This window comes from Drosophila erecta, unplaced genomic scaffold, assembly GCF_003286155.1.
Source record: "Drosophila erecta strain 14021-0224.00,06,07 unplaced genomic scaffold, DereRS2 tig00000000-arrow-pilon, whole genome shotgun sequence".
NCBI lineage: Eukaryota > Metazoa > Arthropoda > Insecta > Diptera > Drosophilidae > Drosophila > Drosophila erecta.
In genome coordinates, this window is record NW_020825194.1 from 12,380,792 (window position 1) to 12,407,976 (window position 27,185).

The 27,185-nt window shown below is 49.6% G+C and overlaps 3 protein-coding genes across 5 annotated transcripts; 1 reads left to right on the plus strand and 2 right to left on the minus strand.

Annotated features, from left to right (window-relative positions):
- Window positions 1-346: 346 nt before the first annotated feature.
- Window positions 347-24,121, minus strand: LOC6552427 (dynein heavy chain 5, axonemal). Of its 3 annotated transcripts, XM_026976307.1 has the most exons (37): window positions 23,819-24,121; window positions 22,943-23,080; window positions 22,728-22,887; window positions 22,524-22,674; window positions 21,721-22,465; window positions 21,443-21,653; window positions 20,515-21,383; window positions 20,333-20,452; window positions 20,116-20,272; window positions 19,976-20,030; window positions 19,613-19,746; window positions 19,342-19,550; window positions 18,826-19,122; window positions 18,318-18,762; window positions 17,562-17,761; window positions 15,611-17,482; window positions 15,346-15,518; window positions 14,136-14,291; window positions 13,806-14,016; window positions 11,561-11,947; window positions 10,918-11,503; window positions 10,619-10,852; window positions 10,425-10,496; window positions 8,639-9,936; window positions 7,132-8,511; window positions 6,592-6,840; window positions 4,785-6,522; window positions 4,671-4,725; window positions 4,442-4,539; window positions 4,072-4,364; window positions 3,495-3,987; window positions 3,025-3,214; window positions 2,810-2,966; window positions 1,653-1,748; window positions 1,535-1,591; window positions 1,053-1,185; window positions 347-975 (listed from the first exon to the last, which is right to left on the minus strand). In XM_026976307.1, the coding sequence occupies exons 1-37, from the start codon at window positions 23,924-23,926 to the stop codon at window positions 722-724; spliced, it is 14,181 nt and encodes a 4,726-aa protein (XP_026832108.1). In that variant the 5' UTR covers window positions 23,927-24,121; the 3' UTR covers window positions 347-721. The 3 variants fall into 3 exon arrangements, with proteins under 3 accessions (XP_026832108.1, XP_015009991.1, XP_026832107.1); XM_015154505.2 differs by lacking the exon at window positions 10,425-10,496; XM_026976306.1 differs by lacking the exon at window positions 10,425-10,496 and having other exon boundaries at window positions 18,318-19,122.
- On the minus strand, window positions 1,755-2,473 carry LOC26527102. The gene has a single exon (XM_015155073.2). The coding sequence runs from the start codon at window positions 2,335-2,337 to the stop codon at window positions 1,870-1,872; it is 468 nt and encodes a 155-aa protein (XP_015010559.1). The 5' UTR covers window positions 2,338-2,473; the 3' UTR covers window positions 1,755-1,869.
- A 684-nt stretch (window positions 24,122-24,805) lies between the features above and the next one.
- On the plus strand, window positions 24,806-27,066 carry LOC6552426 (neprilysin-2). The gene is made up of 2 exons (XM_001980745.3): window positions 24,806-25,944; window positions 26,004-27,066. Exons 1-2 carry the CDS (start codon window positions 24,832-24,834, stop codon window positions 26,997-26,999), a joined length of 2,109 nt encoding a protein of 702 aa, XP_001980781.2. The 5' UTR covers window positions 24,806-24,831; the 3' UTR covers window positions 27,000-27,066.
- The last annotated feature ends 119 nt before the right edge of the window (window positions 27,067-27,185 follow it).

Genomic DNA, 27,185 nt, shown 5'->3' on the forward strand with positions numbered 1-27,185 from the left:
TATACAAAATTATACGTATGTACGGATATACTTATTTAAAAAATAAAATCATGAGGCATTGACATGACATTCAATTATAAAGCATCTCGTTTAATTAACTTTCTAAGGACCCAATTCCCCAGATAAGCATTTATAATACTGCGGTAATTGTTTTCGCATTTTAAATGGCAGGGACACAAGGAAGGTACTCGTACTCAACTTTCTGAACTCACCTTTAATCAATACTCGGCAATCCAAATTTTACATAGGACATTGACGCAGTTCGCTCCCCTTACAGGGTATCAACTGCCGGATGAGTGGACGTGCTGTTGGCAACATGCTCAATCGTTAATACCGAAACATTGGCTTTACACTTGTGTACCCAAGGCTTTATTAAACACTGCGATTTCACTACTCACATGCCTAACTCTCTAAGGGTTTTTCTTCGACCAAAATGGATAACAGCTAATAATTGTGCTGGTTGCGGCTCCCGAGTGCAAACAATTTGCCCTGCCTCACCCGAGGGCTTAATTAATAACGTTGTATTTGCGCCGGATTACAAGAAACGCCACGAAACTCTAACGTCCAACCAACGAAAAAAGATAATTATCACAGGGCCATTAGGAGCCCCACTCACGTACAGCCGTTGACACGATGGCAAACAATGGCCAATGGCCAATGGTTTTGGACCTGGTAACAGGGATCTGAATGGATGGATGGGCTGGGGGCTTCCACTTCGGGTTCACTTGATGTCACAGAGCAGGGCCACTCCGCGCAGAGTCCAGTGCTTGGGATTGAACTCGGTCTCGAAGTCAATGGAGCCCACGTACTTAAGGTCCGTTCGCTGGGGCTTCCGATAGATGGGGCACTCGTACAACTTGGGATCCTTGCCGGCCGTCGTGTTTATCGCGTAGATATAGATGACCGGCATCTGTTCGTAGAGCACCTTCATCTTGGACTCAATCAGCTTGCCGCTGCGACGATCCAGCGAGGCACCTGCGAAACGCGAAGCGGAATCGCCAAGTTCATGACCTTGAAAGGGCGGGGAGGCGGCTGCGGTGGACGTAGCTTACCCTCCAGGAACAATCCGTGGACATAGACGCCCTCCGTGGGATACTCGGTTATGTCCTCCCTGTTGTAGCGCGTTATTTGATTCTGCAGCACCACCGAGTCCAAAGCCCAGCCCTTGTGGGCACGCGTCACCTCCTAGGATCGATGTCACCAGGGATTTACAAGTGTATTTTCGAGTACCGCCGCAGATATGCAAAAGAGTGAAAGGAAGTGAAAGCCGGTGAATAACCTCTGAGGTGGGGCATCAGATATGTCAATCAGCAGGGGGGCAAATGTACTTGTATGTATGTGCGTCTTAATGGCAATCGCATGGGCATAAAGGAAGTGCTTCTCACAATTTGTATGACAAAGGACCTATTTTCGCAGGACATCGATTTCTGGTTAAGGCCAAGTGCGTTTGGTATTCCTATCCCGTTTGCTTGTTAGGCAACTATGCAACAATATATGATTTCGGCTTACTCAGCTCTTATTTGTTAGGACTCACCTGTCGCATGGCTGTTAGAAAGCCTTGAGGATTAAAGAAGCCGGTCATCCAGAACACCTGGCAGTGAATTAAGCTGTGAATTAAAAGAGATTAAATAGATTGGCATATGACTACTCACCTTTGGTCTATCCGTTGATATCCAAGTGCGAAATTGCCCATTGCGCTCGAGCAACTCGGTGTACCAAAAGCCCAGCGTAGTCGATTCCCAGGATATCTGAAATGCACAGGGACAAGGTGATGGTCAAAATAAAGGTAAGAAATACGAGTATGAAAGATTTTATTTGTAAGCAAAGTAAAATATATATATACAAATTTTCCGCAATCCTCGCATCGACTCATCTGTCCAAATGGATGTTCATTCGGCGACAGAAGGTCTTCATTTCCTCAAACGAGGCCAAAGTCGCATGTTCCTTTGCAGCAAGTGGCAGTTGCAGGCCAGACTCTTTGGGGCAAAATATCTCACTTAGCTTGGTGCCCCGAGTTATGGTAAATTCGGCTGCATCGAAGAGCTTGCGTTTGAGTTCAAAATCCGACTTTCCGACGCACTCCGACTCCCCCGAGGACATTAAAGTCGACCAATTGTCCGAATCGGTGTCTTCTTGGTCCTGGATGAGCTGGTCGTTAATGGTGTGCAATCGCTCCATAAGGGTGTGCGCATCCATGGATGCACGCTTCTGCGGGATGGGCGTGTCCATTCGAGACGCCTTCAAGAATCCGTAGGTGCGAGTCAATAGATCTTGGTGCGATTCCCTTTCCGCATAGAAAGTGGCATCCTTCTTCAAGTGGTACTTGTGTTCCGACATCTTATCAATAGTTTCGACTGAGACTGGGTCTACTAAATGTGTATAGTTGATGCTGCTATATCTGGGTCTATACTATTGAATGCTTTCTCTCAGACAACCCAGCACACACAGGAAAATTAATTTAGCATTTCTAGAACGTACCACACTTTTATAAAAACAAAGAAAACCTTTGTTTAATGATATTTTCATTATTTTCGGCAGGTAACTGAATGTGATTACTAAGCTTTGGGGCGTCAAACGCTTTCGCGCATAATTTACCAGTATTGAAACATAAAAGGCCGGCGAAAAAATCTATATTCCCCATGGCAGAAATCAAAAGCAAAATTGTAAATTTCCATATTTGGTAGACAGAATTTAGCCTTGCCCAAAGCGAAATACTAAAGAGGATTAAAGTAGACAGTTGTGGCTAGGGAAATGGGTTAAATAACTATTTCACAATTTCACGATTTCACTGATTTCGCAGAGCACATACCTTCATCCAGGTCTCGGGAATGCGGGCATCGTACATGGCATCGAGTGACTCCTTGAGGGCGGGACTCATCACAATGGTGCCATCAATCGCCAGCTTGAGGTCGCAGAGGCAGGTGTGGACGCGTTTAATGACCCTTTGCATCCGATCGATTTCCTGCCTGCAATTAAATACCCCTTATTACCGTGATGGTGGCCATCATCGTGGGGGTCACTTGCCTGAGGAAAATGTTCATGGGCAGGAGTATGCCCATCCGGGTCAGGTTCTCCCGCACCTCGTAGGCGTTGTACTGGGCGGGCAGTTTGCGGAGCATGTCGTCCGCCAGTTGGTAGACGATGCTCTCCCGGGTCTCGCCGCCGCCTCCGCCGCCCTCCTTGGGCTGGACACTCAGGATGGTGTCGAGGATGCCTGCGGGTAGGGTGGGGATTGAGTGGTAAACAATCAAGGATTTCTGAGACCATCGGATATGCTAATGCGCTAATGCCCGAGTGGGTTGATGATTGCTTCTAAAAAAAGTCCACCGAATATTCGGTTTATTGATTTCACACATTCAGCTCGCCCATGCCCGAATTGATTATGCAACAGGGCTTTGCATTAAATTAAGCGCATCGATAATTTATGACCCCGTGCATCGGTGTCCATTAAATGTGAGGTTTCCGATACCAGGGAATCACAACCCGCCACTCACCTTTGGCCGAGTTTATTTGGTACGTGATGTCGGCATTGGAGTGCAGGCCAAACACCTCGGGCGTGTCGTAGGCGGGCAAACTGTTGATATAATCGATGAATCCTTGCAGACTCTTCGTGCCCGGCACCTTGTAGCCCTTGTAGAACTCGAAGGAATTGGACAGCAGTGGCTCACAGAACCACACCGATGTGAATGTGGTGAGCAATCTCTTGTCAAAGTCATCGGTCACCCGACCGCCGTACTGAACCTCGCCAATCATGTAGACCAGGGTCTGCCAAGAGACGCCCTTCTTGGGATCCATCTCGTCCAGGTGGTTCTGGATGAACTGGACGCTGGCCGCGAAATCGGCCTGGTTGAACTCGTAGGGTATGTTCCAGCCGAGCGGACCGAACTTGCGCCGCTCCTGGACGATGGTGTGGAGGAAGGCCACCGTGTAGAGCAGCGGGGGCCACTGGCTCGCCGAGGTGTAGTCGAGGAAGTCCTGGGTGAACGACTGGTGGGGGTGGAGCAGCCCAAGCAGCCGAAAGAAAAACGATTGAAAATTAAATATTAAGCAAGCCTCCACATATTTGCCCACCTGGTAGCTCCGCTTTAGACTGGCACGTATTCCCTGCGGGGGTTCGTTGGTGAATTTGAGAGCCATCTGCAGCAGGCCAATGGGGAACTCGTTGTGCGGCTCCGTCGTCACCCACATGCGGAAGGAGTCGTCTATGTGCTCGCTCTCCACCAGCATGTCGATTATCTCGGAGCAGAAGGGCAGCGACAGGTGCACGTTCTGGAGCAGCACCCATCCACCGATGGCCATCGATTCGATTATCATCTTGCGTGCGTGGTACTCCTGCCCCTGGCCCATCGACACGGATTTCAGAACTGCGGGCGATTATACAAATAAGTGCTGGCATATTTTCAACTATATACGAGTATGTTGCTCTATATGCACGGCTCACCTATGCTCTTTTGCTTCGCCAGAGCTCCAATTTGGGTGGTCGGATCCGATCCAATGGACAGCAGGCACACAAATGGAGTACGAGGTTCGGACTCCAGCCTATAAATAAATCCACAGTATAATATCTGTCCACTACAAACTGGTTTATGTGTCCATGGAGGCTGTAAAATGTCTATGTCTCAGACGCATGGTAATATTATTGATATATCAATCCCAGTTCTATAGCTTACCACATTTCTTCCAAATCAAGGATTTGCATTTCGCTATACTCCGGTCCCAGAGATTCTTAATAAACATTATTAAATCGATAACATAAAGATGTAAAGTACCATCATTTATCCCACCTTCTATGTACTTCTTCGCCTGTGAAATGGTGCGATCGGGACACCATGACCGGATGAGCAGCAGCTTCCGGAAGCCATCCAGGATGGCATTGTATCCGCAGGGGATCTCCTCGTTCTCCGGCTTCTCGCACTCGTACCAGCAGCGCCAATCCCGCTCGTTCAGCTCGATCACCTGGAGGACCGTGGAGAAGGTTTCCAGCTTGCTGATCTCCACCAGATTCAGCCAGGTAATGTCCAGGATCCAGCGGAAGGGCTTTGGGGTGACGGCATTCAGATCCAACGAGGCACCGCCCTTGATGAAGGTCAGGAACTCCTCGTGGCTGATGTTTCCATTGTGGTAATCGATCTTGATGGCCAGCATCAAGGTGAACAACTGTTTGTGCCTCTCGTAAAGACTGCGATTGGTGAACTTGTACACCTCGTAGGTCAAGTACCGCAAAATGATGTTAATCCGCTCCTCGGTGACGCTGGACTTGGTTGACTTGGTGATGGAATGGTTGAAGATGACCAGGAACTGTTTCAGCGAGTTCTGGTACATGGCATTTACATTGCTCATTTCGACGATCAGGAAGTAGAGGATCGATCCCCGTTTGGCCACCGCCCGGAACTCCTCGCGCGCCTTCATGATCTTGCGCTCCGTGACCTCGGAGATCTTCAGCTTCTGGTTGACCTCCTCCGCAGTGGTCTTCGTGACCCGCAGCACTTCAATTAGAGCTTCATCATCCACCAGGGAGCCCTGGGATGAGCTCAGTCGGAGCAGGAGATTCGCCTCCAGCTCCTTCATATTCCGCTGGTTCTGCATGACCGTCTCAAAGAGGGCCACCCTCTCCGCCTCTAAATCGGACTTCTCCATGAGGATGACGCGACCCAGAAGCTGGTCCTCAAGCCCCCGCATGGTGACCGTAAAGTCAATGATCGAGGTCTTGGCACTGACCTCCGGACTAAAGGCTGGATTGGGCAGTTTCGTGGTGATGTAGAGCATAAAGCCCGGCATCACATCGCACTCCTTGTCGCCCACCAACACCTTTTCTATGCTGCCCGACTTGATGAAGTTCTTCTCCAGCACATTGTCAATCACCGGATCCAGGTCAATGCCCACATCCTCGATCAGCAGTGGCCTGCCCAGCGACAGCGAGTCCTCGAGATGGGTGCGGAAGTACTTGTGGTTCAGGGAGGTGATTTGCAGCTCGTTGCGATCCTCCTTGCACTTGATCCAGATCTTGCCCTGCGTCTGCGGATCCACCAGCAGTGGGTAACTGCTCGACTTGGTAGCTATCAGGGCATTCTGCACCGACAACTCATCGTTGGGCAAGCCCTGTAGCGTCCATTCCGACACTGTCGATGAGTCCACCAGCATGTTGATTATGTTCAATCCGGTGGTGAAGGGTATGTTCTTCTGCTTCAGTATGCCCATCCAGGTCTTGATCAGATTGGCCCTGAATTCCTGGTTGTAGGGTCCGCAGTAGGAGAGAAAGCCGGTGGCCAACAGGACATCGCCCACCAGCTTGCCCAGCTGTATCTTGAACTCCTTGCTCTGGTTGGTCCAGCGGTGCTTCTCATCCGACAATCCATTGATCAGGGCCGTGGCCGCGGTCATCTTGCGCAGGCAAACGTTGGCCGCATCCGTCAGCCTCTGTTTCTCGCCCACAGCCTTGTCGTACTGATCCTTGACAGCCTGGAGGGCTTCCTCGCGCTCCCGCAGCTGCTCCTCGGCACCCGCCAAGTCGTCCATAGCGAGCTGCAAGTTTAGAGAGGTAAGTCGGGTACTTTATATAGTAGTGGGACTCCTCGGGGAGAACAATTTCACCTTTAGTCTCGCTTCCTGCATGGTGAGATTTGCCTTCAACGGCAGCACCTCCTTGTTGACGCTGTGGAAGAAGGACATGGCCTTGGTCCAGGACAGCAAGCCAGCCACGTCGCCGCACACTCGACGCGCCATGTCCATGTTGTAGTCCTCCATGCGGAAGTACGGCTGCAGCAAATCGATCATCTCGTCGTTGATGGTATCCTTGGGATAGTTTTGCAGCTGCAGCAGGAAGGTGGCACTGGCCATCATCTGGGAATGGAGTAAGAGCGCTATAGTCGACTCAACCGACTATGATCTAGCACTATACAAAAGACCTTTGGGTTTTATAGAACTAATTGCATACTTATGGGGGCTGCGCTAATGAAGTCTGCACATGTAACCCTTAAATATTAAATAAATCAATGTTTAATGGCTTAACAAAAAATAAAGTAGCAAGTTGGGAAATGAGTTACAGATTAAGCAGTGGAGGAAGATGTGGGATCCTAGAGGAGCATTGCTCCTGGATCATACTACCATTTAGACTAGCCTCCTTGTGCAAACCTTTAGGGATTCCTGCCACGAAGGCTTCGGGCACGGTGTGCCCGCGTCGGGAATGCACGGATGCAGCTTCCGCTTGAACAGGATCAGGACGCAGTCCATGATCCGCATGATCAGGTGCGGCGGACGGCCCAGCTTGCGCACTGTGGCGATGTGGGCCGGCTTGATGGTGTTCAGGGCGTTCTCCGCCTCCTCGAGAGCCGGCTTGGCGGCCTCCAGCTTCTCCTCGGCCAGCGCCTTCTCGTGGGCGATGCAGGCCACCAGGGCCTCGGCCTTGTCCTTCACGATGAGCACCTGGTTCTTGACGATCTCCGCTTGCATCGCGCGCTCCGTCACCTCCACTAGCACTGATTCCGCGTTCTTTGAGGCTTCTACAAGCTCCTCTTCCATTACCACTAGATCCTTCTTGAGGATCTCAACCGAGGCGGAGGCCTCTTTCAGTTTCTCCAAGCCCGTATCCATCTTCTCCACACCATCGCGCAGCTCTTGCTGCTTCATTTGATAGATATTCTTGTAGCCGGCAATGAAGTTCAGATAAGATTTGGGTGTCACGTGCGTTGCGCGGCGGAATCGCTGGAAGTACTCCTGCGACGTTTCCGCAACGATGTCCTGTATGGAGCCGAGGGCATTGACCAGCTCCTCCTTGACGGCCGGTGTGCACTCGATCTCGAAGTGGCTCAGAAAGTGTCGGGCAACCGAGACCAATGCATCCTTGGGCCACGGATGCAGCCAGTCAATGGTGCAGCCGGAGACCAAGGCGGGGAAGCGCTGCACCCTGGACCGGAACGTCTCGCCCACGGGCGAGAAGCAGAAGGCCACATGCAGATTGGTACAGGTGCGCGCCAAAAAGAAGTCCATCACACTTTCCGGGGTCGCTGTTTTGCGTTGATTCTCGCGTTTCATGACCGGCGTTAGCTCCTGCACGATTTCGGCCTGCTCATCGCGCGAGAATAAATTTGATATAACGCCGCTCGAGAGTATGTTGTTTAGATACTCGAGGAAACCTTCCTCCTTGATATCCATGTCGGTGAAGAGAAAGGTTGTGCCCTTGCCCTGAACGCCGCAGGTGCGGTAGAGCAGCTTTAGATCCTCAAGAAAATTGGCCACGTTGTACGAACGCGTCAACGCAATTTGGAATGTCTTGTAGCCGGCTATGAACGATGCCAATTTCGTTAGCGACTGTTTTCCAGAACCGCCGACCCCGACAAGCATAACGGATCCCCTCGGATGCCGAATGATGCGGGAGATCTTCACCAGATGCAGCATTGCATCCGGGAAGAACACCAAATCCATTCCCGACCCTCGCACCATTTCATTAAACTGGGCGAGGAACATGACGAGACGCTCGCGGAGCACTTCATGTGAGTGGACCGGCTCGTAAACCTTGGGAGCAAGTAGAGTAGATTGATGACAACTGGTTAGTATCTAGGCATTGGTCAAGCGGGAAAAGACTACTTCGGTAGCTAACTTTAATGAACATGGTAATACTTATGGGATTAAGTAGACCTACCTTGGGCAGCTCCATGTCGGTGTCCTCGCCCTCCTCGCCAGTCGGCTCGGGGGCGTCGCGCATGAAATCAACGAACACCGGATTCGGCAGGATCATCTGGGAGTGGGAGTCGCCCAGCTCCTCGCGCACGAGACATGCCAGCTCTGAGCCGAACCACTCCTTGTCCTGGAACGTGGTGAAGCGATCGGCGAATACTCGCGTGCACTCGTGCTTCCACAATGCCATGAGGACACTTTCGGAAGTGATCACCGTGGATAAGGTGCCAACCATGCCCTGCCAGATGCGCGACAAATCGCGCAGACTAAACACGTAGTGGAACTTGGCCGGAGTGGGCAGTAGCTTCTCGCGCGTGCGCTGCCACAGATGGCGGGTGACGACGATCAGCTTCTTGACCAGACTGCGGATCTCGGGCACAAAGCCGCGCTTGGCATTGTAGTGACCCTCACCGATAACGCGGAAGATCTTATCGATGGAGTCGTTGTCGGGAATGTTGCAATTGAACACACAGAATTGGCGCTTTAGACGGGATGGGATGTCGTTGCGTCCGCCGCCGGGCAGGCCCATGGCCGCCACATATTGGACATCCACGATGGTGGTGAAGTCACCGGGCTTCTCCAAACTATAGAAGCCCTTCATGTCCATGGATTGGCGCACAATTTCGTTGGTTATTTGATCGCCCCACTCATTGATCTCGGGCAAATTGATGTCATCGATGAAGACAATCAATTTCCGGCCACCGGGTGGCCCGAAGGTGACACCAACACGCTTCTCCACATAGCTCTCAATTGTGCGCTGAAACTGATACGGACTGGTGGCCGATGAGAAGTTAAAGGACCGGCCCATATACGACTCAACGTTCATCTTCTTCATGAAGTTCTTCATGATCACCGTCTTGCCCGTGCCCTGTTCGCCAATCACCATCACGGCGCGCTCCTGATTGGCAATGGTGCCGATCAGGTAGTCGATGCGCACATTATCCACGATGGGCACCAGAATGCTTAGATAGTCTGGTGTGGAAAGCTCCGGATACATATAGGGGGTGACGAGCGTCTTCCACGACTGCCACACGCCCGCTGGAGAAACGAAGAAGTCAAATATTGTGTTCTCGTGGGCACTACCCTTCGGGTAGTCCAGCTGCGGGAAGGATTCTTTCACAAAGAGGTTCATTCTCAGGCGGTCGCTAGTGGAGAGGTAACCGCCCAGGCCCCAGGCGAGCGCGAAGATGTACAAGCGGTGCAAGTGTTCTGGGGTGCAGGTGTCCTCCTTCTCCTCGATCGACGTCTCCGGAGGGAGGTCCTCTGTGGGGGCAAGTAAGTATGCGGTTAGGGCATGCACATTGGATGCGAATCAGTCACATTCAGGAGTGTCACAGAAGTCTCTCTTGGGGCTCTACTGCAAATTCATTAGCTTACTTTGGGTATTCAACAAAACAAGGACATTTCTAAGCTCCCGAGATTATGTCGAGAATTCTATGACAACTCCACTACCACTCTATTTGAAACGACGATTTAAAAACTAAAACTGCTGGACAACACACACAACTATTTACACAGATAAGTACAATTACGAGGGGACGAGCACAGAATCACAACTACGAAAGGAAGGATTAGAAGGACGATCGGTTGGGATCGCCCAGGATCCCAACTGAAAGTTACATTTATATAGGATAAGTATACACACACAGAAGCATTTGGCGTGTTAGCTAGGCGGTCAGCTCTACGATTAGTACGAGTATTGCTCATTTGGTTAGTTAGCAACTTATTAAGGGATATAGGATATACTTTACCGACAATCTGACTGCCAATCGATTGCCGTCGTGCCTCTTCGACTTGTTTTTGATGCTCTAAACGTTTATTCGCTGAAATCATTTGGATCATTTTGGATGGATTTGGTTCGGGATTCGCTTGGGGTTTGCTCATTTTATCGAACCGCTCGCTTTGGGCTTCAATATGGGTTACATGCTTGGTTATTTACACTTACCATCGTGGCTCTCCTTGCTGGACAGGCTCACGGCCTGTTCGTCCTCCTTTTTGACGGGTATCAAGCCCTCCAGGATGAACAGCATCTGCTGGACAATGTTGCACTGCAGCACGGGCATCTGCAGCTTCACCATCTGCACTCCCCAGTTGTAGACCTCCACAAAGGTCTGATCGAACAGATCCGAGAACGTGGACTTCTCTCCTGGCGCACGGTTTTTCAACCAGGCCTGAACAACTGATCATTGGAGAAGTCAAGTTGGTTGATAGATGTGGTGCTCAGATAGAGAATAGGTGACTTACTTGGTCGGGAGTCCAGGCCAGAGGAACTCATGTAGACCATTCCATTGCGGGATACGGTGGCTGGCGATGCATTGTCAATGTTGTGCGGCTCGAATATGATCTTCACGCTTGGCGCCATGGTGAGACGATCGCCATTGGCCAGGGTTAGCGTTTTGTTGTCGTCTAGCACCGAGTTCAGATTCTCTATCCAAATACTGTCCACCGGTCCGTCCAGAACCAACCATACGTGCTCGCCCGCCTTCAGCTTCAGCGTCTTCCGCCACAGTGCCGAGAATATGCCATCCGTCCAATCATTGGTGGCCACATCGAGGCGTCCAAACATTTGGGCAGCCGTGATGGCCTTGGGGTTCATACGCATCTCGCGATGATTGTCGCCCATCTGGGTCATGGCCTTCATCAGGGTGTGGATGCAGGTGGTCTTGCCAGCTCCACTTGGCCCCAGGGTCATGATGCCGTGGCGAACATTTTGGGTTTCGTACAGCTGGATGAGTTTCAGCACCCACGGGGGATGGTACACCAGACTGGCTTCGTCCGTTTGCTGGAGAATCGCTGCCTCCAGCTCTGGGTAATTAGTTTTTTCCAGCGTCTATAAGCGGAATATTACACTAAATGTAGTGCAAATGATATATTATAAAAGGTTCACCTGATTGGGAAACAAGTCCGAGACCAAGGACATGAAAAGTGGCTCATCGTCGTCGATCAGCTTGGAGAGATTCATGTCGCGCAGCACCCGCATCACAATGGTGCTCTCGGTGTCCTTGGAGTTCCTTCGCTTGGCAGCTCCCAGTGTCCGCAGGACGGACAGGATGTTCCTCAGTCCGAAGTCGTAGTGCACCTGTTTGGTAAGCTGCTCCTCGCACAACTTGTACAGGGTGTAGAACTTCCTGGCCAGCGTAATGTTTTCCAGGAACCCGCAACTGGCCAGCTTAACTCGTATGATTATCTGTCTGTCTGGCACCATCATTGCCACCGTACGGAATTGTATTTTCAAATTCTCGGGCAATTCCTTGCGACCAGCATATCCTGGATTCTAAAAAGTAACATTGCAATTTGAAATATAAATTATTTAACCCAAGTAACCAATAAGGTTAGTAAATGCAACAGAATATTTATAACCATAGCTAACAATGCTTTCCTAGAACCTCAATACTTATCTGCCTTAACCATCTAATGAATTGGAGAGAAGCGAAAATCGACCCACAACCAAATTAGCCACTTCCTCAACAGTTGGACCCAAAAATAGGGTCTGCCGCAAGTCTAGTTTATTTGAATTAAAGCCACGACTGCAAATATTGACCTGTGCCCAAAGATAGAAATGTACAGGGCAGCGGCAGGAGGACACAAGCTGGTAACCACAACAAAGGGATAGAGATTCGTCATTAAACTCGTTCCGGTCTCCGGTCTCCGGGCCAGAGTCCATTTGTCTATGTCCCCGTAATCGTGTGCGACCCAATTCGGTCTGTCACATAATGGCTCATTAAAAATAAAATGCTCTGGCTGAAATTGTTATATAAATGAGCATAATAACTCAATGCGCAAATTAAAACTGAGCCAAAGCCTTCAAAGGATCATTCCCTCGAACCGGATGCGCCTACTGAGCAGGGGATGCTGCTATGCTGCTGGTGGGGATTTGGATGAGGTGGCGTTGATTGACATACGCCATTATTCGCGAGGCGGCGCGTCGCCGTGTTAACGCTAATCGCATTACCCGATCATAGTTACCGTCACTTGTGATTAAACTACGCAAAGTTCCGCAATGTCTGCACAACAACTTAAAGTTGCTCTTTCGCCTGGAGTCGGATTTGGGCTACCATGTGGCAGCCGCCACATTAATCGAGTCATGCCCCCGCCAAAAGTGCAAATACTCCAGAGACTCGAGTCTCCTTTTTTTTTTGGCCTTATTTGCCCTCGCCCCCGCCCAGTTTGGTTATTGGTTTTGGGCCGCTTTTAGCCGCGCCACGAAATTTCGTATGTGCTCAGTAAATTTTATTATGGCTTCGGTTGAGAGAAATTGTACATGACTAATAACGTGGAATTATGTGCGTGAGGAGGCCGTCACTTCCATTTTCGGATACATTTTAAAGGTCCTTAATGGGTGGATGGAAGGACAAGATAACAATGCTCTTTAAAGTAAATTCCTTTAAATCGAAAAAAAAACTTCCTTGAATTCCTGAAGATTATTGGTCCAGCGGTTAAAACTTTTCTAGGGCACTTATGTTAGCATTAATTTCATTTCAAAGAAACTATGTTCCTTATAATCAAGGAAATCACGTCACTCGATGAAACTAGTTCGTTAACTAAAATCGCCCATTCAACAAATTGAAAGTGTATACAATTAGTTTAATATACACTGGAGCTGCACTCGCTCCTCTTTGGCGCCAAGCTATTTGCACTTTATCCTGCGGCAAATTGAATTTAAGAAAAACAATATAGAATGCTATAGTAGAGTTGCCTGACTATCAGATACCCGTTACTCAGCTAGTGGAAGTACAAAGGAGAAATTTCAATTTCTACAACATCATAACATCAAAAAAATTAATAAAAAATTAATTACTAAATTTGAATGCAGATTTTTAGAGAATTGCGTCAGAAACATTTAGAGGTATGCCACTTCAAAATCCGATTAAGATAAGTTGAGTTATGGAGTTTGGACCTTCAGCACTAGGACATTTTACAATTTTTTTGAATTTCTTTAGTGGGCATAGCAGTTTTGGGCGGTTTGTTAGACTAGGTGTGGCAAAAAGATTTTTGACCAATCGATAGAAAAAATATTTCATTTACAAAAAATGTTGCCGTGGCAGTTAGGAGGTAATAAAGCTATGTGGATGTTTAACCAACGCGACCTTGTCAGTGCGACTTAGAGTTTAAGAAATAAAATCACACGTTACCATAGTTATGAAGATGCCGAATTCGGGATTCATTTCAATCGTATCGCCGTCGGTGAAGAGGAAGGTCTTTCTCTTCTCCTTTTTGGCGGTCAGGACGACGGCCACTTGTTGGGCGGCCACGGATAAGACCGGAAGTTCGATGCGATTGAACTCGTCGAAGCATCCCCAGCTGCCGGATTGGGCCAATCCCTTATAGATGCGACCCAAACCTCTGGAAAGATGGAAGCAATGAAATAATTGAATTAATGGCTTACACTTAGTTAGGCAAAGGGTACTCCTCATTGTTATTGATAGTCTTTAGTTCTTCTTTCAAGAATCTAGTTAACCCACCTGTAATCCATTTGATCGGAGCAATTAAAGACGACCACATACTTGGCCAGTGTCTTGCCCATATCCTTGACGGTCTCCGTTTTTCCCGTGCCGGCTGGACCGCATGGAGCTCCGCCCATGGACAAGGTGAGTGCCTGGGCCAGAGTTATGTAACATCTTTTGGGGTTTTGGGGTTTGGGGTTTGGTGTCGGTGTTTGGAATGGAGAGAAAGGAAAGTGCGGATGCGCACGCCGCAGACAATTAAACGACATGGCAGACAAAAAAGGCACGCTTCGGAATATCAAAGGAAGTCCTAATGCCCGCTGACGTCAGACGAATGGTAGGAAATCTACAAGCCGAGATCAAGAAGCGAATGCAAAGCAGCTGGCAGCAGAGATGCCTTCTGGGAAAATAGCGCCACTTTGCAGATTCCCCCAGTTTGGCCCAGACTAGCTGCTGTCAAAAGTTTATTTATGCTCCGCTAAGTGAAATTTATCTTTACGGGCATGTCAACGTCGTCCCGGTTCCACAGTTAGTTCGTCTTCCGCTCTGCCACGGTGCGGAGTTGGTGGAGGGCACAGGATGGGGTTCCTCCGTCTCCGCCATTGACTTAAAGCGCCTTTAAGTGCCCCCAAAACGCTTGTTTGCCACCGGCGGGCTTCTGTTTATGCAGCGGCATTCCAAGGTGGTATACACCACCTCCGCATCCTGCTCCTCGACCTCCTCCTTGGCCACTGAAACGGCCACGAGGAATGTGCGGAGCACGTGCAGGCGGCTCCCATTCAGGAATTCGAGCAATGCGAAAGTTTATCATTGAAAGAGCGGTCAGAATAATGCCGCGAATACAAATTAAATACAGCTCTTATAATTATTGCTTAAGAATTACTTGCAAGCCTATGGCACGTGGGTGGAAAGATAGAATTTTCGAACTAGCTGGCAAACTTATTTGGGCAGAAGCATTCCAGTGGCCCACGAGTCGTATACGCAATATTTATAATTTTTACAATGTAGCAGAGTATTAAACAAGGCTAAATATAACCAGGCTTAAATATACCGACAAAATAAGCCCTGGCGAAGTTACTGGTGAATCAATAGCAAACTCTTTTTAAAGGGCAACTTTTGCATAATGCGGCCATGTGTCGTATACGTAATATTTGTAAATACATAGCCCATAAACTCAACCCCCAAATAATTCCAAATTCCCCCAAATATCAATTAATGTATATGTTACCGATCTGTTAGCGGTGTGATAACCAAGCGATCCGTGCATCCCAGATACTCGTTCTGATAGGTGAATGTGACATCCGTAACCGAAATCCAAGTTTTGTCCAAGTCCTCCTTGAAGTAAAAGCGACACTGCTTGAGCCACTCAAAGTCGTTGGCTGACTTGATGTTCATGCGGCACTAAAGTTCAAAGTATATGGGTTGATACAAGAAGATTATAAATACACCGCCTTCCATATTAGAACTCATAATAACCAGCCAAGGAAACCCACCAGGATATCGAAGATATCGCGCTGATGCACATGGATCGTAATCAGGGTCTCGAAATTAGTGCGCTCCCTCTTGGTGAGATTGCGCGTGGTCTGGTCGATGAGGGTGTTGAGCATCTCCAGGAACTTGTTGTTGGTCTCCATCATGACCTTACGCTCGCGTCCCCGCATCAGGGCCATTTCGGCATCCCGGGTCCACACCATCTGAATGCCCAGCAGTCCGATCTGGGCCGGAGCCTTCTCCAGGAAGCTGAGCAGCGTGAAGTTGGGATCGTTGATGGTGGCGTAAGCGGTGCGGATGATCGAGTGCAGCGAGGCCTGGGCCGTGACCAGCAGTTGGGTTAGCCAGGTCTCCACCGAGCCCTCCGCGCGAATGGCCCTGTCCAGCTGGATCATCTCGCCCTCACTGCTGATGATGGCCATCATCTTGTTGTACTCCACGTCGTGAAATTTCACCGATTTGGTGTTATCGAATATGTTGAGGAGGTGGTTCTGTATGGTATGCGAATCGGAAGCCTGACCCAGTATCTCTAGCAGGGCAGGATCTGACACAAAGAAGAAGCGTGGAAACATCATGCGCTTGCGCTCCAAGTAACCACTCAAGGATTTCTGGCAAATCTCCAGCTGCTCCTGCAGATGCGGAAGCAGCTGCTTAAGCAGATCATCGCCCACACAGCAGGCCACAACACCGGGAGTCTCGTGGGCCCGCTGCATGATCTTCTGCCAGGATTTGTCTATTTTCGAAAACCTTTTCGCCTCCTTAGGCAGTTGCTTCGCGATATCGCCACCAACAAACACAGCCTCCAGATAGACCCACATGTTCTGCACGAGGAGCCATCGCTCCAGGATCTCATTCGAGTTGGACAGGTCGTAGACCCACTGCTGGATCTGTTTGCGGAAGGGGGCGTTGTAGCGGTTGGAGAGCAGGGAGCCCAGCACCATCAGGCTGTCCTCCAGTTGGCCAATCGTCTCCGCCGTGGTGTCGCCCCGGAGCAGCAGCTCGCCGCGATTGTTAAAGCTCATGAACTGCAGCTCGTGCACGGACCACTCGTTGGTGACCTGCTTCAGTTTGGCCTCGATGTCCTTCTCCTTCATCGCACTGATGCAGATGTCCTCGATGTCCTCCTTGTGCTTCAGCAGCGGCGCCTCCAATATGTTCTTGAGCGAGAAACCCTCCGAGTCGAACTCGAAGATGTAGCGAGTAACATCCATGATCCGTTGCCAGTGGCGTGGCTTCATGGCTTTATTCGCCATCAACTCCAGTAGCGGACACATGTCGTTGAAGTCATCGATGGTCTTCTTCAGAGCATGGAACGCCGGCCACTCCTTGAGGCCCTTGGGCAGCTTGCGGCAGCGGTTCTGGAACTCCATCAGCTCGTTGTTGATCTCCTCGATGTCCACCTCGTTCCACGGAATGTCGTAGTAGCTGCTCACGCGGTCGATCACGTCGTTGTACAGCTTGTACAACTTCTGCAGCAGGTTCAGCTCCTTGCGTATCTGGCCGAGCTCTGGGTAGTCCGTCTGGGGCAGACCGAAGAGTTCCTCGCCACTTTGGTACGTCTGTAGGCGTCGCCACATGCCCTCGAATCGATTTTGGAACAGTATCAACCGGTCGGAGGCCTCTCGAGGCGTCAGTCCGGCCTGCATCGGTCCCGCAGTGCGGTACTCCGTTACGTAGGAGATCTTGTCCTGCTTGAAGTTGTCCAGATTGGTGCGCAGATCGTCCTGGAATGCCGGCTGCATGTCCAGCAGCTTAACCTGCGCCTGCAGCGCGCCTGCCAAAAGATTCTGAAATGTGGCCCGCAAATTGTCCACCAAATCGAATTGCTCCCGCTCCACCTGCACCTCGTAGCGGGTGAGGACATTGAAGGCTTCCTGGAGATGATATTTCCACGGATATGTGTATGTAAGAGGAGGAGTAGCTTGGCGCACCACTATGTTGATTCAGTCTTACCTCGATGGGATCGATTCGCAGCTCCATGTCCACCTCCTGCTCCCGAATCTTACCCAGCGTCTCCATAATCATACGCACATCGTCCAGGTCGCGGATGGGCCTGTCCAGCTTGCGATCCATCTCGTTGATTACCGCATAGACGTAGTCCATCTCCTTCTTGTACTTCTTCTTCATGGCCTGTCCGATTTTGTGGTTACAGGCTGGAAATAGAAACGGTGCCAAGTGTTTATCCAAAGTCCATTTAGCGCCGCTCAATGATATCGATGTCATTAATCAGGCAGCCTGGCCAGGACGTGGGTTAATTCGCCTTCACCCAGTCACATCCTGCCGCGTCCTCTGGCTCCCCAATGAAGTCCCCCATCAAGCGAGAGGGGAATTTATTTTTGGTATGCCTGCGCACGGCTAATTCGGTTAGGCAAATTAGTTGGCCTAATTGGAGTCCAATCAATTTGAATAGCTTCCCTTTCGACCACACAAAAGAATTCGCGAGGGTGTCCAAAATTTATGGCTGATTAACCGGAGAAGACTCGATGCTTTGTTGTCAGTCGATTTAATAAAATGGTAGCATATCATCGAGAAGTGCGGTGAAGAAGTTTGTCTTAACGTTTGGTTGCCATTGAATGGCTTTAGTTTCTCAGGCGTTCGTGGGAAATTATTAAAGCAGTAACTAGTTACACATTGCTTACGTATTTAGGCCAAAAGTAGGTAATGTTTTTGAAGGGCTTAAAGGGGTGCGCTAAGCTAATATAGACTTACACTTGATCTCAATGGCCAAACCATACTTGAGCCTCTCGTTGTAGACGGCCACGCACTGGCCAAAGACCTCCATGTCCGGCTCCACGAGCAGATTGGCATCCAGATCCGAAAGGCATCTCAGCGTGGTCTCGAACTCTTGCAGGCCGAACTCCATCAGCTGTCGGGTGGTGCGGTCGTTCTTCCAGAGGAAGTGATATGGCTTCCAGCGCTTGATGTACGTTTGAATCTCCGGCTTGACGTTCTTGGTGCAGCTGGCCAGCTGATTGACCGCCTTGGCCACCTCCTTGTTGTCCATGATGGCCGAGTAGAAGCTCTTCAGCATGTGCGGCATCTGGGGCCGCTCCTCGGAGGCCAAACAGTAGATCTTGCGCCGCCGACTCTTGCCGCCGCCGGTGGACTCGTTGTGGTTGCGTCCGACGCGCGGCTGCACCGTCATCGAAACTTGCTGCGGTTGGTAAGACAAGATTTTGGAGAACATTGCGAAGCTATTCAGTGGGGCGGTACGCACCGGCGGATCTTTGCCGCTGCTCCACTGCGCCACGCCCTTCGCAATGCCCGTGATGTTCTTGCCCGCCGTCACCAATATGTCCTGCAGCTCGTCCAGATTCGGCTTGATGACCACATGGGGTATCTGCAGCTGCGCGTGCAGCGCGAAGACCGGCTTCTTGAACACCGTCTCGTTCTCGTCGGCGATGAACCGACGCCGGAGGGTGTCCAGAGCGGCCCGGATCACCTTGATCAGCACGTCGATCACCTTGCGGCTGTAGTAGCGACGCATCTCCACCACCGCATTGCACACCATGTCCTGGAAGGATAGTAAATGCACGTTGACAAAGGAGCCCCCACAGGGGATTTCTTTCTCTGTTCTACTCCGAAGGATTTGTGCTCTACAATTGGATTTGGAACTACAACTTTTGCACTCCCAGGTGAATTTAAGAATATATAAAGTTACCCTTAATACCTTTCGCAAAAAACCTACTTCATTTTCGACTAATTGTATGTAATTGCTTTTAATTGCCCCTACCTGCATGCCTTTGGGTAGACTCTCAGTGGTGGACAAGAGGGACAGGGGATTCTCAAAGCAGGACCACAGGATGCTCCAGTCCTGCTGCTGCCCGCCACCACCGCCACCACCTCCACCACTGGTCGTGGGTGCAGCAGCTCCGCCGCCCCCACCTCCATCTTCCGGCCTGCGTCCTCCGGATCCGGAATTGTCCCCTTTTGGAGTGGCTGCTGCTCGATGGGTGGCACTGCTTAATTACTCCCTCCTCACCCCATCCGTTCCCAGGACTCACCATCAAACAAAGTAATCACATCATCGCCGGCTATCTCCTTAAAGGCAGCCGTTGCTCTGTCCACCAGGCTGAGCACCTCCTCCACCGCCTCGGACACCATTTGGCTCTTCCGATTCAGTTCGATGGCCGCTTTGCTGGAACAATTGTAATAGAAGGGCATAAGTAGACCTATAATTCATACACGATTCTGTGTCAAAACACGCAAGCTCGATAAATTAAAAGAAGCCCACTCCAAAGTCTTTCCCAGACAGTTGAAAAATTCTCCACCCAAAGATGTTCCCAGTTACTTGAAATGTGCTGAGCATTTGCGGAGCATTTAAAATCCTAATGAATTTTATGAACTCTTGTCAGAGTCAGACTCACCGGCAAGCCTCCTCGCTCCGCTCCAGAAACTCGTCAACTGTCCAGATTTCATCGTCTGCTCGGCAAACAAATGTGAAAAGTTTTAAGCATCGTGCAATTAGAAGACAAGTGAATAAACTTGAGGAAATAAAGCATTCAACCTGCTGGTAAAATTTGCAGAGAGACATCCTGCATCCACATCAGCACGTGGAGAATGCGATTGGAGTAGATATCATGGACACGAGCGACCAGAACATCAAAATTCTCAATGGCCTGCTTGCAGCGCTCATAGAACTCCGTCCAGTTCTGGTTTGTCCACTGCATGGATGACAACAACTTAGTAAGATTAAACCATTGACCATTGTTGGAACAACTCACATTGATGGTGTGCAATCCTGGTTTCAGCATCGCCGTGAGACGCACCAGCTGCGGCAGGAACAAAGGACGAACCTCCAGCTTCACAGCTCTCACGGTGGATAGGAACATTTTAATCAGGCACTGCGAGGCAGGAAGAGATTAGCTGGCAGCACAATGCATATATTGTGTTCTATCCCACTCACATTTAGCGAGTCCTGTATGGTGATGAAGTACTGCTGACGACTCATCAGCGTGGCAGCCACAATGGGCAGCTCGATGTCCAGTTTGGCCAGCATCTTGGCCTCCCGAATGAGCAGCGGAATGGTGGGGTGCAGGTTGACGAACAGCTTATCGCCCTGGAGGCTCAGCAGTGGCTGCAGCAGGCAGGCATCGGCCACGCTGACATCCTGATCCAGCCAAATGGACACTATCTCGTCCTCGTACTCCTGGAGGACGCCCAGCACATTGTGGTACCGCACATCCAGATCCTTGGCCATGGGCAAGTTGCTCAGCACCGCGTGCTCCATCACCGCATCCATGAGCTCCGTGATGTGGAGACTCAGGGCACGACACCAGTGGATCCTTCCGGCAATTGGCGGAAAGTTCCTGGCCAGCGGCGGATCATCGCGCTGCTTGCGAAAGGTTTTCAGGATGCGGTCCACCTCCTTCTCCACGTAGCGCAGGATACGCGTGTACTTCTCGTCCATTTTGGTGAGTGGAATTTTCTCGCTCACCTTCTCGAATCGCACCAGGAATCGGATGCACTGCGGCGTCTCCCAAACGGTGTCGAAATCCTTTTCGATCAGCGTAGCAATGGTGTCCTTTAAGGAGTTCGTTTTGTGAATGAATCGCTCAAAATCGACGTTAAAGTCTGAGTTGCGGTGATCGAGGTAATCGTATTTCCTGGAAGTCACCTCCTTTTTGGCCTCCTCAAAGTGGTTGGAGGCATCCTCGAGGGCTTCGCCCAGAAGAAGTCCCTCCAGTCGACGCTCAAACAAATGATTGTAGTCGTCAATCAAGTTAAACATGCTAATGATCTTCGAGAGCCTCTCGCAAAACGTATCAAATTTTCCTGAAAGTGGCAGCAAGATAAGTTTCCAAAGTGATTTATAGTTAGCGCGATGATCTCACCGAATACAAAGTTCTCTGAAAATCCAAAAGGCGTCTGGTTCGGCAGAAAAGGCTGTTCCCTAACCGTGTAGTAGGTCTCGTGGTATATGTGATTCAGCTTGATGCAGTTGCTCAGCTTGGTGCGGATCACATTGCGATCCTGTGACCAGATAGTCTCCTTGCAGCGGCAAGTAATGTACGATTTGCATGTTTCGATCATTTGGTTGGTTATCTGGTGATGAAGTACAATATTTATTAGGATTCCCCCCCTTACGATTAGGATTAACCACAAATCGTACCTTAACCATCAGCGCGGATGTCCTTTCCGATGTATTGTAGAACTGGGAGACGCTATAGATGAGTCGCACCGTTTGCAGCAGGCTCAGGATGGACTCCTTCATGCTCACAGGATCGTCCAGGTAGAGCGAGTGGCAGCACGTCTCCATGGCCTGGATGAACTTGGAGTTGTCGCGCGCCTCGTTGTAGCAGAAGGTGATCTTCCGGTCCGTCTCCTTCCACTGCTTTATGATGCGGGAGCCGGCTAGGAAGAGGCAGTGCAGCGTGAACTGCACCTCCTTGTCCTGCAGATGGGCCAGCAGCTGCGAGAACTGGGCACCTCGCTTCTTCCAGTACTCCAACTCGTCCTGCGGCCCACTATGGTCGTTCTCCTTGCGCAGCTGCTCGCTCTCGCCAAGAATCTTCAGTATGCCCTTCGTCCAGTTGTTCACCCGCTCCTCCAGCTGCGAGCAAAAGTCTTGGTTCTTCGACATGTCCTTCACCTCCTCCACTGCATCGATTTTTTCGAACATGTCGCAGCCATCGGCAAACACATTGTGATGGTCACACACCTGCTCGCAAACGCGCAGCGCACTGCAGAAGGATCGCAATCCCGGCAGGAGCTGTCCCTTGATGAGCCCACAGCTCACGTCCTCCTCGTCGCCCTCCAGACTGGGAAAGGCCAGGGCCTGCATGAACACGAACTCCACAATCCGCTCGATGGAGGTCACTAGTCCTATGTTCTTGGCATCGATCACTCCGCAATACCTGCAAGAATCCAATAATCCTGGGTGATCATTCTACTCGGATACTGCTGCTTACTCACAAATCCTTCTGGAAACCCTCCTCGGGCAACTGCTTTGATGTATTCACCCGAAAGATATAGATACATACGCCCGTGAAGGCACAGGTCCAACCATCTGTAAGGAACAGCTTCTTGTGCTTTGGTGGTGGCATGCCACTTGGAGACGCGCCACCTGGCGGGTACAAACAAACATAGACACGGTTTCATATGGAAATTAGGACTTACCCTGCGGGGTCTTGGAGCTACTGGAAGCTACGCCGGATCTGGAGGGACCCGGCTTATTTGGATCGGACACTGGCGTCGGCTCCGGGTCATCCGTCTCCTGGTAGAACCACAGCAGCTTGTTCTTCATATTGGGCAGGAACAGCTGATTGATCTCATCGAGCTGGCAATGGGAACCACAAAGAGTTAAGATACCAAGTGGCAAGTGATGCGCCTACCATGTCCCCTTCGAATATGTAGTCCATGAGCTGATGCCTGGGCAGCTGCGTGGCATCGATCAGCAGCTGGAAGGTGAACTCCAGCCGGGGATCCATCTCCCCACGTCGGGCCTTTCGCTCGCATTCTTCGCGCCTCCGCTGCGCTTCGTCGGGGTCCATTTTTCAAAAGTTTTACGTTATATTCGATTCCGTGTTGTCAGGAGCGACATTCGCGAAACCGTTTGGTTTCCGGAAAATAGTTTAAGGATCAAAATTTTGCAGTGCGAAGTGGTGGTAATATTTTTGGTTGTACAAAAAAAAAGGGTATTGTTGGTTTCATGTTGGAAAACAATTTGGTGTTTACAAAATGTTCGGTTTTCAAAATTCAAAAATGAAAGAGACCAAAAGTTCGTTAGTTTCAAAAAATGGCACATAGAAAACTTAGTAAAAATTCGATTCTACGTTCAAAAATCTACAACAACATTACCCATATAGCAGGACAATAAAATACCAAAAGTAATGCAAAAATCAAAAGTGGTGACCTCTAAATGCTATACAGTATAAGTTGAAAGGTGATTTCGTAACAATTTACTAGGTTTTCTCTTTGCAGCAACGGAAGTGAAGTTCTTTACAGTTGCATTTATGTGGATTTAGGGTAACTCAGCTAAAAAGAAATGAATATAGGTGTATTAGGAAGTTATTACATGGGCCTCAACTACGAGCGATTTACACTCGCAAATGGCAGGTTATGCGATTACGTAATCAGTCAAAGGGCTTCTAGGGAAATCTAGGTTACTTTTGTATAAAATCTAAGGCAACAACATAGGGTTATATGGGCTATGTAGCACGACTAGCACTCAATACGTCTAGTAATTAGTGATGATTAGGGATTTGCACCTGCAAAATGTCGCCCTGGTCCTCCTCCTCCTCTTCATCATCACTACTGCCCCCTTCGGCTCGCATGGCCAGAACATGCTCCACCAACTTCTTCTTTTGCACGAACATCTCGCCAAAACTCTAAGCAAAAAGCAAATTCACCAAAAAGCACGGATAGTCGGGATTTCTCCTATTCAAAAATCATTATAGATTTACTGCGTTTTTGGATTTTGGTCTGCGTTGCACAACTATTTGCCTCTGTGGCTTTGAATAAGATGAAAATCCTATCGAATAAACACTTGAAATACGCTGCAAGTAGCCAAGGCAACCGAAATTGGAAGTCAAATTAAGTTTTATGTTGCCAGGGCAACATAACTGGGAAGTTTCGTCGATCGGATTTATTATTAGGAACTAGCTATTCACCTGTTGATCACCTGAAAGCTTATCATTCGAAATTTGCACCAAGTTACCAGGGCAACAAAAGTTTCGTTGATGGGCTTGTATGTTCCACCTGTTAACCACCTGTAAACCACCTGTGATCCACCTGTTAGCCACCTGTTATCCACCAGTTAGGTACCTGAAACACCTGAAACCACCAACCCAACAAACACTTCAAACAAACTCCATATTACCAAGGAAACATAACTTGGAGGTAAAAGAACAATACATGATACTCACCTGTTAGTCACCTGCTATTCACTTTCGCCGCAGCTAACGGCAATCAAATCTATAAAATGTAATCTTAACAGAAAACTAAATATAATCGCATTGAGAACTCAAAGCTGAAGCTATTCAATTTTTTTACAGATTGTTATAGAGATTGTTACCATCAACTTACTCACTTCCCTATCAATAATCCGAGCACAATGCACATTCTTTATTCCTACGAGCATTTTACTGATAAGGGTTTTATATCTCTTCATTATTGCTCTCTTGATTGCTAATTTTATTAGGATGCTGCCAGCTTGCGTTTGCGATTTGTATCAGTGCGATTTATAAGTTCATACAGAGAAGTGTTTACATAAAATACGCATATGTTCTCTGGGTTACCGAAGATGATGTCCCTCATGCTGTTGTGGGTCATCGTAGCTGCGATTCTATCGGAGTGCGAGGCCAGAAGCGTTGTGGATCGGAGTGATTGTTCCGAGAGCGATGGTGGCTCGGCCAATGAACCTAGGGCAGAGTCCCATCTGCAGGAATATGCGGATTTCATGAAATCCTACATGAACCAAAGTGTAGCGCCCTGCGAGAATTTCTACGAGTACGCGTGTGGAAATTATCGGAACGTTAAGCCGGATCGGTACTCCCTGAGTAGTAGAAGCAACCTTGGCGACGTGGCCTACACACTGATCGACAGCACGGATCAACTGGTGGGCAGAATGGATCTGGCGGAGGCACTCAACGTGTCCAGCGAACTGGCGGTGGCCCAGCGGTTCTACAACGCTTGTCTGGAAGCCGAGCTCCATCCTTTCAATGCGGCGGATCCCGCTTACTTGAGTCTAATTCGATCCATCGGAGGATTTCCCGCTGTGGATGGCGTCGCCTGGAATGCCTCCAACTTCAACTGGATCAACATGAGTGCCCACCTGACCAACTATGGAGCCAATGGTCTGATCCGCGAAGCGATACATTTAATATATCCCTTTGAGCCCTACACTAAACTGCCCAACCTGGGCTTCGACCACATCATCGTCCAGGAGGAAAACATTTCCAGCAATACCACTCGCGCCTTTCGCCTGAACGAAGACCGAATGCGCGGATATCTGATGGCGTTCGGATTGCCGGAGGACAGGATAAGAGAAGCAATCGCTGGGGTCTTTGCCTTCTGGCGGGACGTACTCGCGATCCCGCCCCAGTGCGAAGTGTTTGGTCCGTACCGAATTGAGCGAGCGTTTCCCCAGTCGGAGTACTACTATGACATCTCATGGAGTGGACTCCACTCCTCTAACAAGCTATTTTGCGACTTTTACTACGTGGAGCTGGACATGGTATGTGCCCGGCATCGCGAGGCTGTGGCCAATTACCTGGCCATGCAGCTGCTCTATAGATTGGATCCCAAACTGAAGGCGCGCAAGTACCAAAGGGACTACTGCGCGGCTACGCTTTATCAATCCATGAAGTTTCTATTCAACAAACTCTATATGGCCGTGGGTATCGAATACGTATGATCCGAAAACCAAATGAACTAAATCTTTTTGTGTTGCAGAATAACTTCAGTGAGGAGAGGAGGCTGGAGATATCGGAAATTGTGCAGGAACTGCGAAACAGTCTGCGAAAGACGCTGGAGGATGCCGAGTGGCTGGATGCGGAGAGTCGGGCGAGGGCACTGCTAAAGGAGTCCAGAATTCTGACACGCGTAGGTTCGTGCCAGGATGACGCACTTTCGGATCGATTAATCCGAGAAATCGGCAGTCTGAAGATCATCGATGATAGCTATGCGCGGACCAACATTAATTTGCAGCACCTAGTTGTAGAAGTCAACCGGTTCAGCAGTCAGCACTATCAGGAACTGGCCAATGATACCAAGCCCCAGAAGCTCCTCACAGGATTGCAGGTGGGAGCGGGCTACTACGTACCGGACAACTCCATCAATGTGATGGCTGGCTTGGTGGAACCTCCGATATACCACCGAAACCTGCCGCTCTCCCTGAAATTCGGCACCTTGGGCTTTATCGTGGGTCACGAACTCGTTCACGGCTTCGATACCTCCAGCTCCAATTTCAACGACAACGGTCAGTTGGAGTCCTGGTTGTCGGAAATTTCGCAACTAGTATTGGAGGCTCGCGCCGAGTGCTACATGGACCACTATGGCAAGTACCTGGTACCGGAGATCAAGCGGCGTATCAACGGAAAAACTACACTGGACGAGAATGTTGCAGACAACAGCGGACTAAGACAGGCCTTGACGGCCTACCGCAACCACAAGAAGCAGCTGCTGGAGCATCCTGGCCAGGAGAGGATCAGCGACGCAATGCCGGGCCTCGACCTTTCACCGGAACAGCTGTTCTTCCTGGGATATGCTCAGCTATTTTGTTCCCATTACGAGGAGGAGCACTACTGGAAGGATCTCAGCAATGAGCACACCTTCGACCAATTTCGGGTCCTGGGCGTTATGTCCAACAGCGAGGACTTCTTCCAGGCCTACAACTGCTCCGTGGGCAGTGGCATGCGTCCAGTGGCCAAAACGTGCCGACTTTGGTAGCTCATAGAATTATTAATGAATTATTGTTGTTATCAATTGGAAAATACGATAAATTAAACATTCTTTGAAACAAATGCATTTTTTAGTTTAAATTATTTGAATACCTTTTACCGACACAATTCTACAAATTAACTCTACACATAATGGCTAACATAAATGGTTTGAGTGCAGTCTGTACGTCTATCG